At 27.9% G+C, this 17183-nt stretch overlaps 1 protein-coding gene across 1 annotated transcript in view; it reads left to right on the top strand.

Annotated features, from left to right (window-relative positions):
* Window positions 1-17183, top strand: part of Ltn1 (E3 ubiquitin-protein ligase listerin) — a 36305-nt gene that overhangs the window by 17930 nt on the left and 1192 nt on the right. Inside the window, exons 10-29 of the mRNA XM_067262242.1 lie at window positions 1545-2303; window positions 2397-2619; window positions 2690-2838; window positions 2916-2991; window positions 6061-6214; window positions 7122-7287; window positions 7354-7626; window positions 7694-7812; window positions 7945-8055; window positions 8144-8271; window positions 11718-11865; window positions 13622-13766; window positions 13842-14061; window positions 14146-14380; window positions 14497-14556; window positions 14624-14810; window positions 14880-15051; window positions 15122-15251; window positions 15343-15430; window positions 15503-15697. Of these exons, the coding sequence (XP_067118343.1) occupies window positions 1545-2303; window positions 2397-2619; window positions 2690-2838; window positions 2916-2991; window positions 6061-6214; window positions 7122-7287; window positions 7354-7626; window positions 7694-7812; window positions 7945-8055; window positions 8144-8271; window positions 11718-11865; window positions 13622-13766; window positions 13842-14061; window positions 14146-14380; window positions 14497-14556; window positions 14624-14810; window positions 14880-15051; window positions 15122-15251; window positions 15343-15430; window positions 15503-15697 (3738 nt within the window). The remainder of the gene's footprint in view (window positions 1-1544; window positions 2304-2396; window positions 2620-2689; window positions 2839-2915; window positions 2992-6060; window positions 6215-7121; window positions 7288-7353; window positions 7627-7693; window positions 7813-7944; window positions 8056-8143; window positions 8272-11717; window positions 11866-13621; window positions 13767-13841; window positions 14062-14145; window positions 14381-14496; window positions 14557-14623; window positions 14811-14879; window positions 15052-15121; window positions 15252-15342; window positions 15431-15502; window positions 15698-17183) is intronic.

The following is a 17183-nucleotide window of genomic DNA, read 5'->3' as shown; positions in this document are numbered from 1 at the left end:
TGAAGAACTCGGCTTTTATTATACTATTTTAGATGCGTTTTTGATTGCGTTTTAATAGGGTACGTCAAGAGAATGTACACTAAGAAGGGATTTTTTGAAATTCCCCCATGGGGGAAGTGTTATACATTTATAATAGATACATTTTGAGCCACAACAACGTGTGGCCGGGTCAGCTAGTAAAGATATATAAACATTTTGTGATGATTTATTGATTAGGTAACAATATACATACATTTGAAAAAATATAGTTTTAGAATTTATTTAAAAACATACAAAAATATAAAATTAAAAATTGCACAAAAAGTTGTAAAATTGTATTTATTATAGTTACAAAAATTATTTTCAATATTTTGCATTAAAATCTCGCAACCCCAAGATTTTGCTAAGCAACCCAAGTGGGGTTGTGACCCATAGTTTAAGAAGCCCTGGTCTGGATAGTGCAGCTCTCAAGATCAATCATTTGGATTGGAGTCAGATTTTCCATCTCAACCATTACTCCAGATATAAATATGCTTTGCAATAAAAAAAAAAGCCTAGTCATTAATGATTTTTTTTGTATTAAATTTTATTTTCATTACTGTGTATTTTTTTATTATTTTGCCCTTATGTTTGTGTGTAATAATTTGTTTTGTATTTACATGTTTCATATAAAGTTTTATTTTGTATTTTTTTTTTTTTTTTAACTTTCTAAACCCTGTTACAATGTGCCTAGCAGTTGTTTAAAATGGATAATATTTAGTTTGGTCGAAGGTCAAATCTAAGAATAATATATTTTATTTTAATTTTTTTTTTATAATTAATGTAATATTCAAAACAAATTTATTTTTATTTTTTTATATAATAAATATAAGAGATGATTTCCTGAGTTATCCCTTACCCCCATACCCTGAAGATCCACCCCAAACCATCATCCCACCCTAAAACCATTGTTTAGTGTTTCTCAAAGAATGGTCTGTGACTATTTCTGTGGGTAGTCCACCCCATGGTTTTTTGTGATAAGTTCCACCTAAACATTTCTTTTACATGAGTAAATAATCAAAGTTTGAAAACACTAAATTGTTAAACACTTAAATACGTTATAACACTTAAATACGTACAAATAAACACTTAAATTGTTATTGTTGTTAAAATGTAGGGTTCCTTTAAGAATATTATAAACTAGAAAAAATCCAAAGGCTGTGGGAGGTTGAAGATCCCTGACTTAAATGTTTGTTTTAACTGTGTTTGCAGTGGTAGGGTGGAGGTGCCTCTTAGACCTTCATAGATATTATTGAGCTTGGCATTACATTTTCATAAAAATCTCAACTTTTCATTTGTTTCAGCATTTAGACCCTTTAGATTTTCAACTTCAATTGAAGATGTTGTAAATGCCCTTTTACAAACTTTATTTTAATTGTTTTATATTCTGTTTTGTATATTCTGTATAATTTTTACATATTAAATATTCTTTAATGAAAAATATTGCTTGTTGTAAAACTGCTTTTTAGACTTACAAATGAAAAATTTAATTAGTGGTATTTAATATTATTATTTTTCATTTACAGCTTCTTTCTTTATTAGAAACATCTATTGTTGAAGAAAAATCTTACTTAGCTTCCTCTTGTTTTTATGTTAAATTAAAAGATTTATTAGATTACATCCAATGTCAAAACTGTAATAATAATCCTTTGAAAGAAAACTTTGAAGACATTTTAACATTGTTCTGGGATAACTTCTTTATTATGTGCAAGAGTTTACTGGATAATGAATCACCAAATCAGGATAAGGAACTGTCACATTTAGCAGAATTTTTTTATTGTTTACATTGTTCAAAAAAGATTAGAAAGTGGAAAGTTAAAAAGAAAGTTAATTTTTTAAGAAAAGAAGAAATTTTTGATGAAAAATCTATTGAAACAGAAAATAACAATTTTTGTAATGATAATTTACCTGTTAAACAGCCTGATTTTATAGCTGCCAATCATCATATCATAATGCCTACACAGAAATTGTGTGCAACAGTTATGGCAAAATTTGAAGCGAGTCATAATATCGTTTATCTTAAATTATTGTGTGAAGTTATGAGTATAGCTGCTTCTCAAGAACTATTTTCTATGTTACTGCAATCATCAAAAGATATATCTATTGACAATAACAATGCTGCGAATGAATATTTTTATAAAGTTGTTAATCCATGGGTAATGTCAATTGACAATATTAGTTCAGATAAAAAACAATATATATACTGTCTTGTAAATATTGTTATGGCTATATGTTCCTGTATTGACTATGAAGCAGCTGAAGATATTTTAAATGATTTCATAAAGGTATATTCTAAGTTATTCTATTATGAATTGTATATAATAGAATCATTTTTATTGTCATATAATGTTTATTTTTTTAATTCTAAATAATTTCAGTCAAAAAATCCAATTATGCTAGAATGTTTGATGACATTTACAAAATTTGATACCTTCAAATTTTTGAAAAAGTGGCTTCATAGTTCAAATATTGGTGAAATCATAGTGATGCATGCTGAAGAATTGTGTCAGTCAACACTTGGTAATGTTGTAAAAGAACCAGATGTTCTAGATTCAATTTGGAATGTACTTCATATTTGTCTAACAACAACTGAACAGTTTGGTAAGTATAATATTAGAATTGAAAATAAACTAAAATTATGAATTTGATTAAAAACTTTTTATTTTTATAGAACCAATCATAGGGATTGAATATATGAGTAGAATTCTAGAAATATTTCATCAATGCCTAATAAATAGTAAAAATAACCAAGAAACAAAGAAAACAGATGTTGTTGAATTTGTGTGTGATCTGATGGTTAGACTTTTTTCCAGTTTTAAGGTACTTTTTTTATTTTTATTTAGATAATAAATATTTTAAAAGGTTTAAAATGATAATTTTATGATAATTTATTGTAGGGATGTTGGCAATTAAATGCTGCAGAAGAGTTGCTATTGTCTCTCTTCCTTCTTAGCTGTGATTTAGATTCCTCAGGTAAAATAAATTTTAAATCTAGTTTTGATACACTGTCAAGTGGGTAATATTTATTCTATAACTAGCTGACCCGGCCACGCATTGCTGTGGCTCAAAATGTATCTATTATAAATGTATAACACTTCCCCCGTGGGGGAATTTCAAAAAATCCCTTCTTAGTGTACATTCTGTTGATGTACCCTATTAAAACGCAATCAAAATTGCATCTAAAATAGTATAATAAAAGCCGAGTTCTTCACAGTAAGCCTTAACCCCGTCACTTTTCCCGCTGGGGAATATCGAAAAATTCCTTTTTAGTGTATATTCTGTTGACGTAACCTATTAAAACGCAATTAAAAACGCAAAAAACCGCATGTAAAATAGTATAATAGAAGCCGAGTTCTTCACGGTAAGGCTTAATCCCGTCCATCTCCCCCAGTGGGGAAGATGGACGGGATTAAGCCTTACTGTGTAGACATGTATCGACATGTTTATTATATAAAAACACGTGCGTATTCGAATGCAACGTTGTGTCAAGATTTCAAAGGAATCGGTAGGAACAAATGAACGTTATATTTTTTATTTATATAGATAGAAGATAGAAAATGATCTGCTTCAGTCCATTCTCACAGAAAAGCAGAATGCCTCACAGAAAAGCAAACTTAGGTCGTCGGAAGGTAGCGCCATCTGTTGGACATAAAAGCCTTAATTTATATATAAATATATTTTTGGGAGGGGGAAATGGTGTAGGGGTATGAAAAATAGATAGTAGCCGATTCTCAGACCTACTGAGTATGCATACAAAATTTGGTAAAAATCGGTAAAGCCGTTTCGGAGGAGTAAGGTAACTAACATTGTGACACGAGAATTTTATATATAAGATTTCAAACTACACATTTTAATATTTTCAAAAAAACATTTTTAAAAAATTTAAAAATTTGAAATGACAACTCATCTGTAAAACCAGAGATTCTGAAAAAGTTTTATATTTGCATAAGAACCATCAGAAATCCAATAAAATTTTCCAATAAATAATTTTAATAAAATTCAAATTTCCTAATAAGCTATTTTATTTATTTCTTATCAAGAATAAGAATGTGAAAAATAAATTGATTGACAAAAAAATTTATGAAACATACCTTTTATAGTGTTTTAGATACTATGCTAAAATACTTATGTAAAAAGGATTATGTTCTGTTTAGTCAAACATCAACCAATTCTCTTAGAGATATACAAATCTTACTTTTATGTAGCAGTTTTAACTGTTTCTTTCCCAAAATTTGATTCAAATAACAAAATTTTATAAACTGAGATAAAATTAAATTATAATTTTAAACTTAATATTTTTTTTCAAAATTAAATATAACATATTTATAAGTTTCTAAGATTTAATAAAATAAAATATTTTGCAAGTATTTGAAATTAACATATTATTATTATTGTGTTTGTGGAATGTTTCCTATACTGGTGCCTGTGCTATGTTAGACCAAAATAAAGGCATAACTACAAAAAAATTTATTATTATTATTATTATTATTATTACTACAGTATTATAAAATTCAGAAGTATTCAAAAGGAAATCTACTTTTGAATACTTCTGAATTTTATAGTACTGTACGTCGATTATAAAAATTATAGACTGATATAATGTGAGGTCATGACATTTAAATTCAGATATCAAAGCAAAGAAACTAAATTTTGAATTTGAGATCGAAAGGTGTAACTGAATGGAGGTCATAAATGTGGGTTTGTAAACTCAGGATAAAGGAAAGTAAAATTTGTATTGTAAAATTCATTTATTGAGAAGCGATGTTCCTTACACTACCTGCAGAATTCACAGTCTGTCACCAGAGTTCACAAATAAACTGGTTTATGTGTGTACATAATCAGTCTGCACAGAGAAGAGTCTGGGGTATAGTCACTGAGAAGAGAGGTAAAATCTATAATCTATGATGTCCACCAAGCTGAGGGAAGGACTGTAGAAGAAGCACATACACATCTCTGTAGAACAAATGAAAAGATCAGTAGAAATAATAATTTGAAGAATACAGAAGTAATTCAGAAGGGCACAGTGGGTCAGATAGAAACAAATGAAAGCAAGCTCCACATTCAGGAAGAAGAGTTTTTATAAATTGGGTCTTGATCTCACATTCTGATTGGTTTTGAATATTCTTCCCCCATGCCTTGATTGATCTCTATGCCGTTTTGTAGATGAAATTAGAGACTATGAGCTATGAAAAAGATCAATGTGAACAATTAATTCAATGGTGGATTTGATCCTGATCTTAGGACTCAAATCAGATGGTATGTGTATATTCTCTCTGACAGTAAGTTGATGCAAAAGTTTGAAGTCATTCAGAATTTCTACAGGATATAAGCAATTCAATAAAGTATTATACTTACATTCTTCTGTAAAGTTTAGGGGAGAGGTGTTAAGATCTCAACAACTACAGGACTTTACATAATCTTTTAACAGAAATATAAATGACATGCAGAACTTAAAAACAAATTTGAAAAACTTTGTATAAATGATATAAAATTTTTATTGTTTAACTAGATGGTGCCATCAATTAAGACAAGCAATTAATCTAAATTCCAATTTCTTAATAAATTTTTTGATTTTTTTAATTTATCATTTTAATTGTTAAACTAGGAGACACTTAGACAATAAACTAAAATATATTTTAGTTTATAAATTAATAAAATTTATTTTTAATATATTTTTAACAAATATTTGTGTATTGTTATATGAAAATTATTTAAGCCTTTAATTGTAGTAGAATTTTTTTTTTTTTCTTTAAACCTAATTGTTAAATTATCTTTAAATAAGCCATTGCAAATCAAATTCTGATTCCCCACAATTTCAGTTTCTGTTCCTGGAAGCAATTTGAACTATATAATACTTCACTAACATGGCCAACAAAAGATAGAGAAATAGCCTTTTAACCATCAATATATTTAATTCTAATAGAACATAAATTATAAAAATCAACAATACAAATTTATTGAATTATATCTAAATTATGAAATTTATCATTAATAACTATTTAGTATTCTTTTTTATATTCAAACATTCTACTTTTTTTACAGAACCAATTTCTGAAAAGTTGTTTCAGAGCTGGCAGCTTGGTGTTAAACATCTACTTGAAGAAAAAGAAGAATTATTTCAAGAGAATGGTTTCTTTTATAAAGTTGGTAATAAGATTCATCATCAGCTATTGAATCAGTCAACTTGTATAAAAAGGTAGTTGAGTCATTATGTTGAATTAATAGTTTATAAATTTATTATATATCCACATTTATCATAATTTAGTGATGTCTATCTTATTGTGGATTGTATAATTATTTTCAAATTCAATACTGATTACCATAGTTAAAAAAAAAATTGGCTATTTGCATTAATTTATTATTTTTATAATTATTTTAAATATAAAATTGAAATTTTTAATTTTCTTTCTTAAATATTAGATAATTTTCAGATTATTAAGATTTTTGTGATAAAACGCATTTTAATTACTAGGTTTACATTAATTCCTTTTATAAAGCTCAATACAATTTAAAAGAATGTGTCTAATTTGCAAAGTGTGTTAATCATTTTTGAAGTTTAACTAAGTTTAACTTTTTCTTATTGAATATCTTTTGTATTTAATTTTTAATCTGAATATTTATTTAAAAATATAAATTTAACATGAATGAATATAATATGTTTTATGTTCATACTTTTAATTAAATATTAAGTAGTAATGTTCTCTACTGTATTAGATTTTAATATTTTTATACCATGCCAAATACAATGTAAACTTATTTGGGAAGAATGCTATTTGAAGACTGTAGAGACATATATTGTAAGATTTCTTATGATTTAGTTAGTTTTTTCATTTTAATCAGTTTTGTATGATACAGGCTAATGTCTTTGTCTATGTTGGTACATATTTCATTATTAAAGATTTTTTCATTTTCAGTCACATAATATAAATTTCTGATTAAAATAATATAAATACAACTATTAAATTTAACTGATAATATTACAAAACTATCATATAAATTAAGTATTTTATCAAATTAAATTATCAAATGTTTATATTTGATAATTTAAAATTAATATATATTGTGTTTTATATTTGAAAAACTTTATTTTAAAAAAATTTCAGTGAAGAAAAGTTATTTGTTTCTACATTTAAGCTGTTAACTACAATGTATAAGGTGCTGCATGAAGAAAGTGAGAAAACATTTTATCATAATATATCTTTGCTCCTGACTAATATCTTTCCTACAGAAGAGGAGTGGGAAACACTTCAAAATACACTAAATTCTCAGGTATTTACATATAAATTTTTCATAAATAAATGATTTTTTTAAAATTTATTGGAAATTATTTTAAAGTTTACAGCTTTTCCAGTCTTAAGTGACAAATTAACAGCAGCTTCTACAGCAATTTGCCCATCTAATGCTATACCTCAGCATTGCCTGGTAACACTTTTTGTATCAGAAATTTTATATAGCCTGATATGTCTCTGGGAGAATGAAAAAGATGATGCCAATAATTATATTTTTGAAGAAAGAAGTCAAGCTGTAATATTGAAACAACTCCCTAACATTGCAATGGCTCTCACATATTGTACCTATGCCAGATATGATTATAAAACTACAAAATATGTAAGAAATTTTATGAAAATTATTTGCTTATTTTTTTCATTTAAAACTTATAAAGTTATCTTTTCAGGTAGTTGATGCTAAAGAAAAGTTACATATTTATCAAAAGTTAAATAATAATTTATCATTTTTGCTTTCTAAATTGGATAATGCATCTTATCTTTCATTAATAAATACATTAAGCAACATGTAAGTGTTACTAATTTAGTAGTTTGTCAAAAATTACACAAACAGTAGTTACAACTTTTATTTATATAAATATTTTATGATGTAATTCATTCATATAAAATTATTATATATATTTCAAAAATTCATTTCCAGGTCACTTAATAATGGAGAACTTTGGTCTTGCACATTTGCATCAACAATATCATTAGAACAAAGAAAACCTATAAAAAAGTTTATAGTAGAATTGTCTAATCAGTTAGAGCTGTGAGTATTTGCATTAATGAAATACTAATGAATATAAAAGTATTAATGCTTTTAATTCTCAAGTAATTGTATTTTTCTTTTTTCTTAGTGAAAATATATTTCATCTACAAACATTAAAAACAGTGATACCATATTTAGACACAGAAAACTTAAAGGAAATTATTATTAGAGTTACAAATTTAATGTTATGTTCTGAAGATTTATTTTCAGTTGAAGGTTAGTATTTTCAATATTATTTTAACATATTATAGTTTATTTGAAAATATTTATTATTTGAATCTTTATTTTACATAATTTTAAATAGAACAGTTTATTATCTTGGGCATGCAATTGCTTTTGCATTATATTTTATGTTTTATTTTAGTCTATAAAATCTACTTTATCTGTTATAGAAATGATTATTATTAAAATATATACTGGATGATCAAATGGAAAGTTGCTTGTAGAGAAATTTTTCAATGCCATAAACCATCCATGCTTGTTAGTGTCCTGCTACACATCATGAGAAACATTTATACTTGAATATTTATGTTTAACTAACTCAAAAGGTAACATTTGAAATTCCTTGCCAACATTGACAAGCCTACTCCTCACAAATAATCTTTTCATTTTATCACCTTGTATTAAAGCTTTTTAAATTTTATTATTCTTTTCATAAGTTTTTTTGTAAGTATTACATTTTCGTAGTTGTCAGTTATAGTCATGAAATCTATTATGTTTTTAATGAGATTTATTAATCTGTATTAAACTTTAAAAACAATTTAATTAATATCTTGAGTGCAACTAGAAAAAGTGTAAAGTGCTAGTTGTAAAATACATGTATAAAAACTTTTTAAATTAAAAATCTCAATGTATTCTTTATTGTCGGAACGTAGTGACGACTAATACTTGACTTTGTGCATTCCTTGTCAACAAAATAACTGGAATGAGTTGTCCGATATTGATGAAATTTTCTTGGACGACTCACCATCACTCAAGGATGAACTGATTAAAATTTCAACTCTCAAAAATGATCTGTTTTTGTAGAACTGGAGATAGGGGTTTTTCTTCAGTATGGATCATTTTTGAGAGTTGAAATTTTAATCAGTTCATCCTTGAGTGATGGTGAGTCATCCTAAAAAATTTCATTGAGATCGGACAACTCATTCTAGAGTTATAATGTTGACAAGGAATGCATGGAGTCAAGTGTTAGTTGCTTCCTGCACGCATGTGTAGAAGCGTCATCTAGTGGTCGGAAAATATGACAAGCATTAAAACAGTACTTTTGAAAGGTAAATGTTATCGCTAACTAGATACACAACAAATATAAAGAATCTTTATAGAATAATAAGTTTAAAAAAGTTTTCTTTTTTTAACTTATTATTCTATAACATGGAGCAGCAGTGATCAATATTGATGGCTTTACGATCCATTCTCTCCTTCGTCTTCCTATCGTTAGTACGAAATTTCGATCTCTAAATGAAGAAGCTGCACAGAGATTCCAGATTGACATGAAGTCACTCAAATTCTTCATCACCAATGAAATGTAAATGATTGGTGCAAGAATGCTTTACATGATCGAGAGAAGATTAAGGGAGATAAACCCCGAGAAAGATGAGCCGTTTGGTGGATTCTTTATCTATTTGTTTGGTGATTTTCGTCAGCTTCCTCCTGTTAAAGATACTCCTCTCTCCTCGAGTGTTTTTTACAATGTAATATACCAACAAGGTAGGGACCCTGTTGGGACATTGCATTACATTTGCATTTGATTCTTTTGAGAAGTTCATTGAACAGTAATTCTCATAGACAAAATAGCACAGATAGTTCCTTCACAGATGTCTTACATCTAGCTTCGAGTGATTTCTCTGATACAGATCTGATCATTCTGACGACAAGAAATCAAGCCTGTTTATCCAGAGATGAACTTGATCAGTTCCAAACGGCAGTAGAGCTATATCCAACAAATGAGCAAGCTAAACAAAGCAACGAAGACTACTTGCAGTCAACTGGATGCCCTCTTGCTTATATAGCATCGGAAAACACTCCAGATATTGCCCTGCCTTTGTCCAAAGATGACTCAGCTCTTGGTCTCGCCAAGTATTTGTATCTCTCAGTTAATGCCAGAATTATGCCGAGAGTCAACTTATGGGTGCAAGGAGGTCTCGTCAATGGTTCACTAGGAACTATACACTACATTATATATGCTCCTAATGTTCGCCCTCCAGCTCTTTCTCTGTTTATTTTAGTGGAATTCGATAGCTATCGTGGACCTTTCATCTATGGTAAACTGTTTCCAATAATCCCCATAACACGCTCTTCGAACGATGGCAGTATATTGTGATCTCGTAGATAGTTTTCCCTTACCTTAGCATACTTGATGACCATATATAAATCACAGGGATTAAGTCTTACAAAAATCGATATAGGGAAAAAAGAGATAGCTATCGGTCTTACCTATGTTACATTGAGTCGAGTAAAAAAATAACTGACTCAATATTTTTAAAGAGTTACAATAAAGATCACTATGAGTCACTCTGTAAGTCCAAGACCCGTAGTGATAGTCAGAATTTCGTGAGACGTTGGCATAGCAATTAATTAATGGCTTATTCTGACCTTATATTTGTACCTTTAAATGATCCGATAGAAATCAAATATATTGTTGAGAACAAATGATTCTTTGTTTCTTTTTTCCCTCATAATCTAGAAAATAAAGGTGCGAGCAGCTTCGTTCTGACTACACGCTGATGCAGCGTTACTTAACTAGTTTAAATTAATTTGAAGATGTAGTCTGTCCCAAGTTGGTAACCACCATTTATTCACTTCCTGTGTTCCAGAATACAAACATTTGACAACTTGACCTATCTTTTTAGGCTGCTTGGTCATCAAGTTTAAAAACATTCCTTTAAACAAAACAGAAAAATATCCATTTAAAATTGGAACAGGCAGATCTTACAGACATCTTTGTTTTTCTTTCCATCCTTACCATTCAAGGATTTTTGAGCCTTATATCTACTGAGGAAAATGCACTGGTAAATGTAGATTTTTGCAGCTTCCCCCTAGTGACAAGTCTTTGCAAAAGTTTCAATTGTAAACTTGACAGCCAAGCAGCCTAAAAAGAAATGTCAGGTCATCAAATGTTTGTATTCTGGAACAGAAGAAGTGAATAAATAGTGGTTACCAATTTGGGACAGACTTTGTTTTCAAATTAATTTTCATAAAATTGCCATCTGATGAAATTCTGCAAGTATTCTTTATTGTTCTTAAGATTTACTTTTAGCCAAATAATAGCTTCAGCATAACTAATTTTCTTTTTATATTTTACTATTAAAATGTCTTTTTTAATAAAATTGCTTTAATGTAAAAAAAGTCTAATTTCTATTATTAAAGATGTGGATAATAACTGAAACTGCTTTAAATATGATTATTGCACATAAACAATTTACAAAAGATTTTTCAAAGTATTATCATTCAGATGTAATTATATGATATTCAATTAATTCATCTTGTGTATTCTTATTGAGTGCTTGAAATATTTATATCATATTTTTGAAATGTTGTACTTAGCTTCTGTACTGTTTGTACAATATCCTATTTGATATTTGTTACTTTCTTCATTTAATTTAGATTCTGTTTAGAACAAAAATTATTTTACTATATGCATCATGCAATGTATTTTATTACAGGTGGAAATAGTCTGTTAGGAATTCTTGTATGCTGCTTAGAAGTTGAATGTATATTGAGTTCTGAAGACATTCAAGATCACATGGAAACAATATTGGAATATTTTCTTGGTCTGAAAGAATTAGAAGTCAATCATTATTTAACATACAGGTAATAATAATATAAGTTATTAAATTTTTTACTGTTTATGATATATAATTGGAAATTAAATGAGTTGCATGTAATTTAATTAAGTATCAGCTTAAATCAGTTCATATTTTTTAAACTTAAACAGATATCAGACTGTTTATTTTAAAAGTTTGCAATCATTATTTCATTTTTATTATATATATATTATTTTGGCTATAGTTACTTAATCAAGGTAATTCTTATTCAAAATATCCTTTTTCTGTTTTACAAAAAATGCTGTAGAATATCTATTCTAATGAGTAAAATATTTTTAAACATATATTATTATTATTTTAGGTGTATAAGTTATTAAGTAAATGTTATTACAACCAAGATGTAGAATTCTGATACAGCTTTGTAAGACAAATTATAATATACCATTATTTTTGCAGAATAACCAGCATGCCAGTTTAATTTTATTTTTTAGTCACAGTTTATCAGATGTAACAAAATTAGTTGTTAACTAAATGTTAACACCTTCCTCTCAAATTTCATATACACTGATTAACATCTGTTTTGTAAGTCAAGATAATTTACTACTAGTTTCTGAAATTTAGTATGCTTATTTTTGCATTTTTATACAAATATAAACATCAACCGAAACCCTATTCATAGCAAATAGACACCCACAATTTCCGTAAATAATCAGGCTATATTTTGGAAATAACGAGTTACAAATAAATTTGGCACTAGAGGGAGGCATTAGGCACCATCTCATATTAAAATTAATAATTATATTATTTAATTAATTAATTTAGAATAAACTGGAAGAAAAGAATTGGCCCAAAATGGGACTTGAACCTGCAACTCCCGCTTACCATGCAGATGTGTTGCCAGTTATGCTACCCAGACATTTGGTCCAATCTCCTCTTCCAGTATATATAAGCCTAATGTATAACCATCAACGGTTAATATGGTGCCGACTGGGGACACACTTGTGTCCACTTAAGGCACTAATGTATTAACCGTCAATGGTTAATACATTAGTATCTTTTTTTCAAAATATAGCCCAATTATTTGTGGCAATTGTGGGTGTCTATTTTGCATTTCTAAATCAAATTACAATAAAATAAATGTGAAAAAAGTACTTTCATCATCCCATGAGTTTTTTACATTGTTAGAAGGAAGACAAAATGAAGAAATTTAACATATAACTGTAGTTTTTGATGTAATGCTGACAATTTCACAGTTTTAGAATAAAAACTCTTTTATTTTTTTTTATGTAATGTAACTTGTTCATTTTTTTAATGCATCTTCTAGAAGGGGTCTATAACCTCACTTAAACTGGTGTTCCAGCATTCCCCAAGATAAACCAGCATGCTGGTTTTTTACTATACAGAAATATCTGATTTCATTGTCCCCTGTATAGACCGGCATGCCGGTCATTCTGTGAAAATATATTATTTTACTATATACTTGGTATTTACATTTTAACAATTAAGATATAATTAAGAATGAAAACATATGTAATTATGATAATTAAATATCTTTTTATTAGTTATTTCTATTTTAGAAATTAAAATTCTTTTTAAATAACTATTTTTATTTCTTGAATCAAAATCTTGATAAAACTTCTGTTAATATGAAAAAATTAATGATCAAACTAAAGTATATTAAGAACCTACTTTAAAATTTAATCTTAAATAAGATAAGATACCAGATAAGGTAACGAGCCCTTTTTGTTCTCTTTATCTTATTATATCTAAAATTCAAAAATCTGTTGTATATTTATTTTCAGTAATTTATCAGAACAAGATGAAGGAAATGTTGATTTCGTATCTAATACGATGTCTCTTCTTGAGAAAATTATAATAATATCTCCCTCCATTTTTGAAGTTAAACATTGGGACTTCACTCTCTGTTCTCTTGTTGGTTGGATTGAGGTAATTTTTTAATTTAGTATCTAAACTATAAAAAAAAAATTGAAAGTATTTAACAAATTATTTTGCTATTTGTAGACTTGTAATCGAACTTATCTCTCTTATGATCACTCACCATCAATATTACGCTTTTATATTCAAACATTCAATCTCTTTACTTCCATCTCTGATTTTATGAAGTGTCTTCAGGATGCAAAAGATACAAGTAAATATCCAGCAAATTTATTGATAGAATGGAATGATCTTTACACTGAGGAATGTTATAATGTGTGTCTTCCATTGTATATAAAAATAGCAGGCAAGGGACTTTATCTACAGATTGATTTTACTGAAAATAATTCATTGCTATTCATTTTAATTTTTTTTTTTTTTTTTTAAATAGAAAATATGAAAGCTGTTGACTTGAATATTGGAGAAGAAATAATAACAGAAAATTTAACAAGAGTACTACAGGATATCCCTCTGAAATATGTGATTAATTGTAAAGTTTCTTTAGTTGAAACTAATGAGGAAATTGAAGAATCAGAAAAAGTATCTTTAATATTAGATCATCTGATGCCTTTATTAACATCAGGAGTACGATCAGTACAGTTGGGAACTCACTTTTTGCTAATGAAGTAAGACTTTTATTAATAATAATGCTATTTACTTATATATATAAGTAAATAGCATTATATATATATATAAATATACATATATATATATTATAAAAGTTTAAAATTAATATTTGTAGGATAATGCCAAAACTAGCAAGTATATTATCAACAAAAGAAAAATCAGATGAAGATAACAGGTAAATCAAATATTTAATTTATATTTTTTCTGTTAACAATCAAAAAATTATCTTTGTTTTATTGAAGATCTATCCCAGATAATTTTATTAAAAATCTTCAAGAAACTGGTCCTGTAGTAGAAACAATGCTGTCGGATTTCCGTATTGGAGACTGTTGTATTTTAGAACCTTATACAGATGCTTACACTTATGGTAGAGCACATCTGTTATGTTGGATTCAGTTACTGGAATTCTTTTCTGCTGCTTCTTCAGAGGTAATTTTTTTTAAAGACTATAATGGTATAGAAGAATTTACCATGTATTAATCAACTGAAAATTTATAGGATCGATCAAAATATGCCAGTTATTTACGTGACTCTGGTTTATTACAAACATTGTTGAATAGTTTGTTTTGTTTAATGCCCCACAACCCAAGTTTATCTTCTAATGAATCTGGAAAATCAAAATTACCCAATAAAACAATGTTTACAGAAAAACCATTAATGCTGATAAATGGTAAGTTAATTAATATTTTATCATAACTTACTTTTTATTTTATATAACAATATATGTTACATTTATTCAGCTAGTGATACATCTTTGGAATTGCAACATTTGGCCTGTTATGTTTATTCAAGTGCCTTACAAAAGCTACCAGCATTAGTGAGACAGTGGTGGACCAATCAAGAAAAAAGAACAGCTGAAATTGTTAACAGGTGAACTATAACTATTAATACTTGTACATTGTTTCTAAACTTTGCTATAAAATACTTTTCAGTAAATTTATAATCTAACATATTCTTATAGATTCACTTCCAGTTTTGTCAGCAGTTTAATTTGTGCTAAAGAAATTCAATCAGTTCATGAAAACGATAAAAAAATTTCAAATATGGTGGTTAGTAGCATTATTTTATTTTATTTGTATTAAAGAAAACTTACCAATTAATTCTGTCAATTCTTTAATTAGGTTAAGGCTCGACCAACAGCTCGAGAAGTGGTTGCCACTTATACTATTGAGGAAGTAACAATTGAGTTATTGATTCAGCTTCCTCCTAATCATCCACTTGGCCCAGTTATAGTTGAAAGTGGACGAAGAGTTGGAGTAGCCCAGACTCAATGGAGAAACTGGATGTTGCAACTGACAACTTTTCTAACTCATCAGGTATCGTCACTTTCATTAATTATAACTATAATTTTTAGTAATATCACTTTCCTGGCTGTTATGTATTTTGGAATTGTGTCAAATTTGACTGTCAAAGTTTTTTGCAAATCTTTTTTGGATATGCATTGGTGTCTTTTTCGTTTAATATCTCAAGATGGGGTAATGACACGAAAACAAAATTTGGCATAGTAGCTTATGTATAAGGGGCATTTATGATGTCACCATGCTCAACCTTTCATATCTTGAGTGGAGTTGGACTTAATGAAGAATTTACTTGTTTTAGCATATAGTTTTATTTTTATAAAACTTGTCTCTACCCTCAAAATTAAGCTTTTTGCCATTTTATAATAATAATAATTTTTTATAACAAAATCTCATAAAAGATGGAGCCACACATAATTTTGTTTAAAAAATAACTTGTGTAACTTTTCTGGCTATTATAAAACTTGTTGCTAGATTAAAAAAAATAATAATAAAATACTAGAAATATTATAATGAGACTTGTAAAGTTCTCTAATTTTAGCTCATATTAAACAAATATTTTTATTTATACATGGTAGTCAAAAATAAACCAAATTTTCACTAAATTGACAATACCGGGTATATTAAAAGTATTTACGGAAGACCATCTTCAAAATAAGCACCTTCTGCAGCAAGAATATTTGTACCACTTTAATGTCTTCAGCAAAAGTGTACCATGTAAGTCTGAAGAAGTGAGGTTTGGTGAGAAAGTAGCCGTGGAACTACAGTAAATATTTGGTAAAATGCACTATTCTAATAAGATATCTAGTAATATGTTGGACATTTGTATCCAGCTTTTTGCTTGTCAACAATGAAACTATGACATAGTAATACAAAAACAGAAGATTTCTTGTTAATCAATGTAATGTCATACACAGAAAACACTACAAATGTTCTGTAGCTTTGTTTTTAATCTTCTCCTTGGATTTGACAGTTTTTTTTGCCTTGGTGACAACATTTTCACCTCATCAACATGGAAACAAGTCTATTTGATCTGCATAGCAAATGTGTTTAAGTCACCATGAAAAGTTTCCAAAATGTCAACTTCATCAAAAAAGTTACTTTAGACAATTTCCGAGTTTTTAAAAAGATCAGCTATTAAAAATCATTTGTGTATTTTTTGCTAACCTTTTTCAATAGAAATGCACCTCTGTTGATTCATGACCACTACCATGTGCTTCTTTAAGCAGATTACAGTTTGACACACAATTTAATAGAGAGGTTGAGGTACATGTATTCAGCCCAAAACATGAACGGCAGACAGAAGAGCACTGCCATCTGGCAATTCTATATGGTCAATAATGGTGAGTAGACGATCGGCTTAAACTTCATGTTTTTGTGTTTGTGGTTAAAATTATGCTATATTTTATTAAAATAATGATTACAATATTATTCATAAATGCTTAAATAAAGAAACAGACGATTTTAATCTAGAAATTATTTAATTACTCAATTTTTTAGCAAG

This window comes from Centruroides vittatus, unplaced genomic scaffold, assembly GCF_030686945.1.
Source record: "Centruroides vittatus isolate TY-2023 unplaced genomic scaffold, ASM3068694v2 contig_1422, whole genome shotgun sequence".
Taxonomy (NCBI): Eukaryota; Metazoa; Arthropoda; class Arachnida; order Scorpiones; family Buthidae; genus Centruroides; species Centruroides vittatus.
The sequence above is the reverse complement of the archived record's forward strand: the minus strand, read 5'-3'. Positions and strand labels throughout refer to the sequence as shown.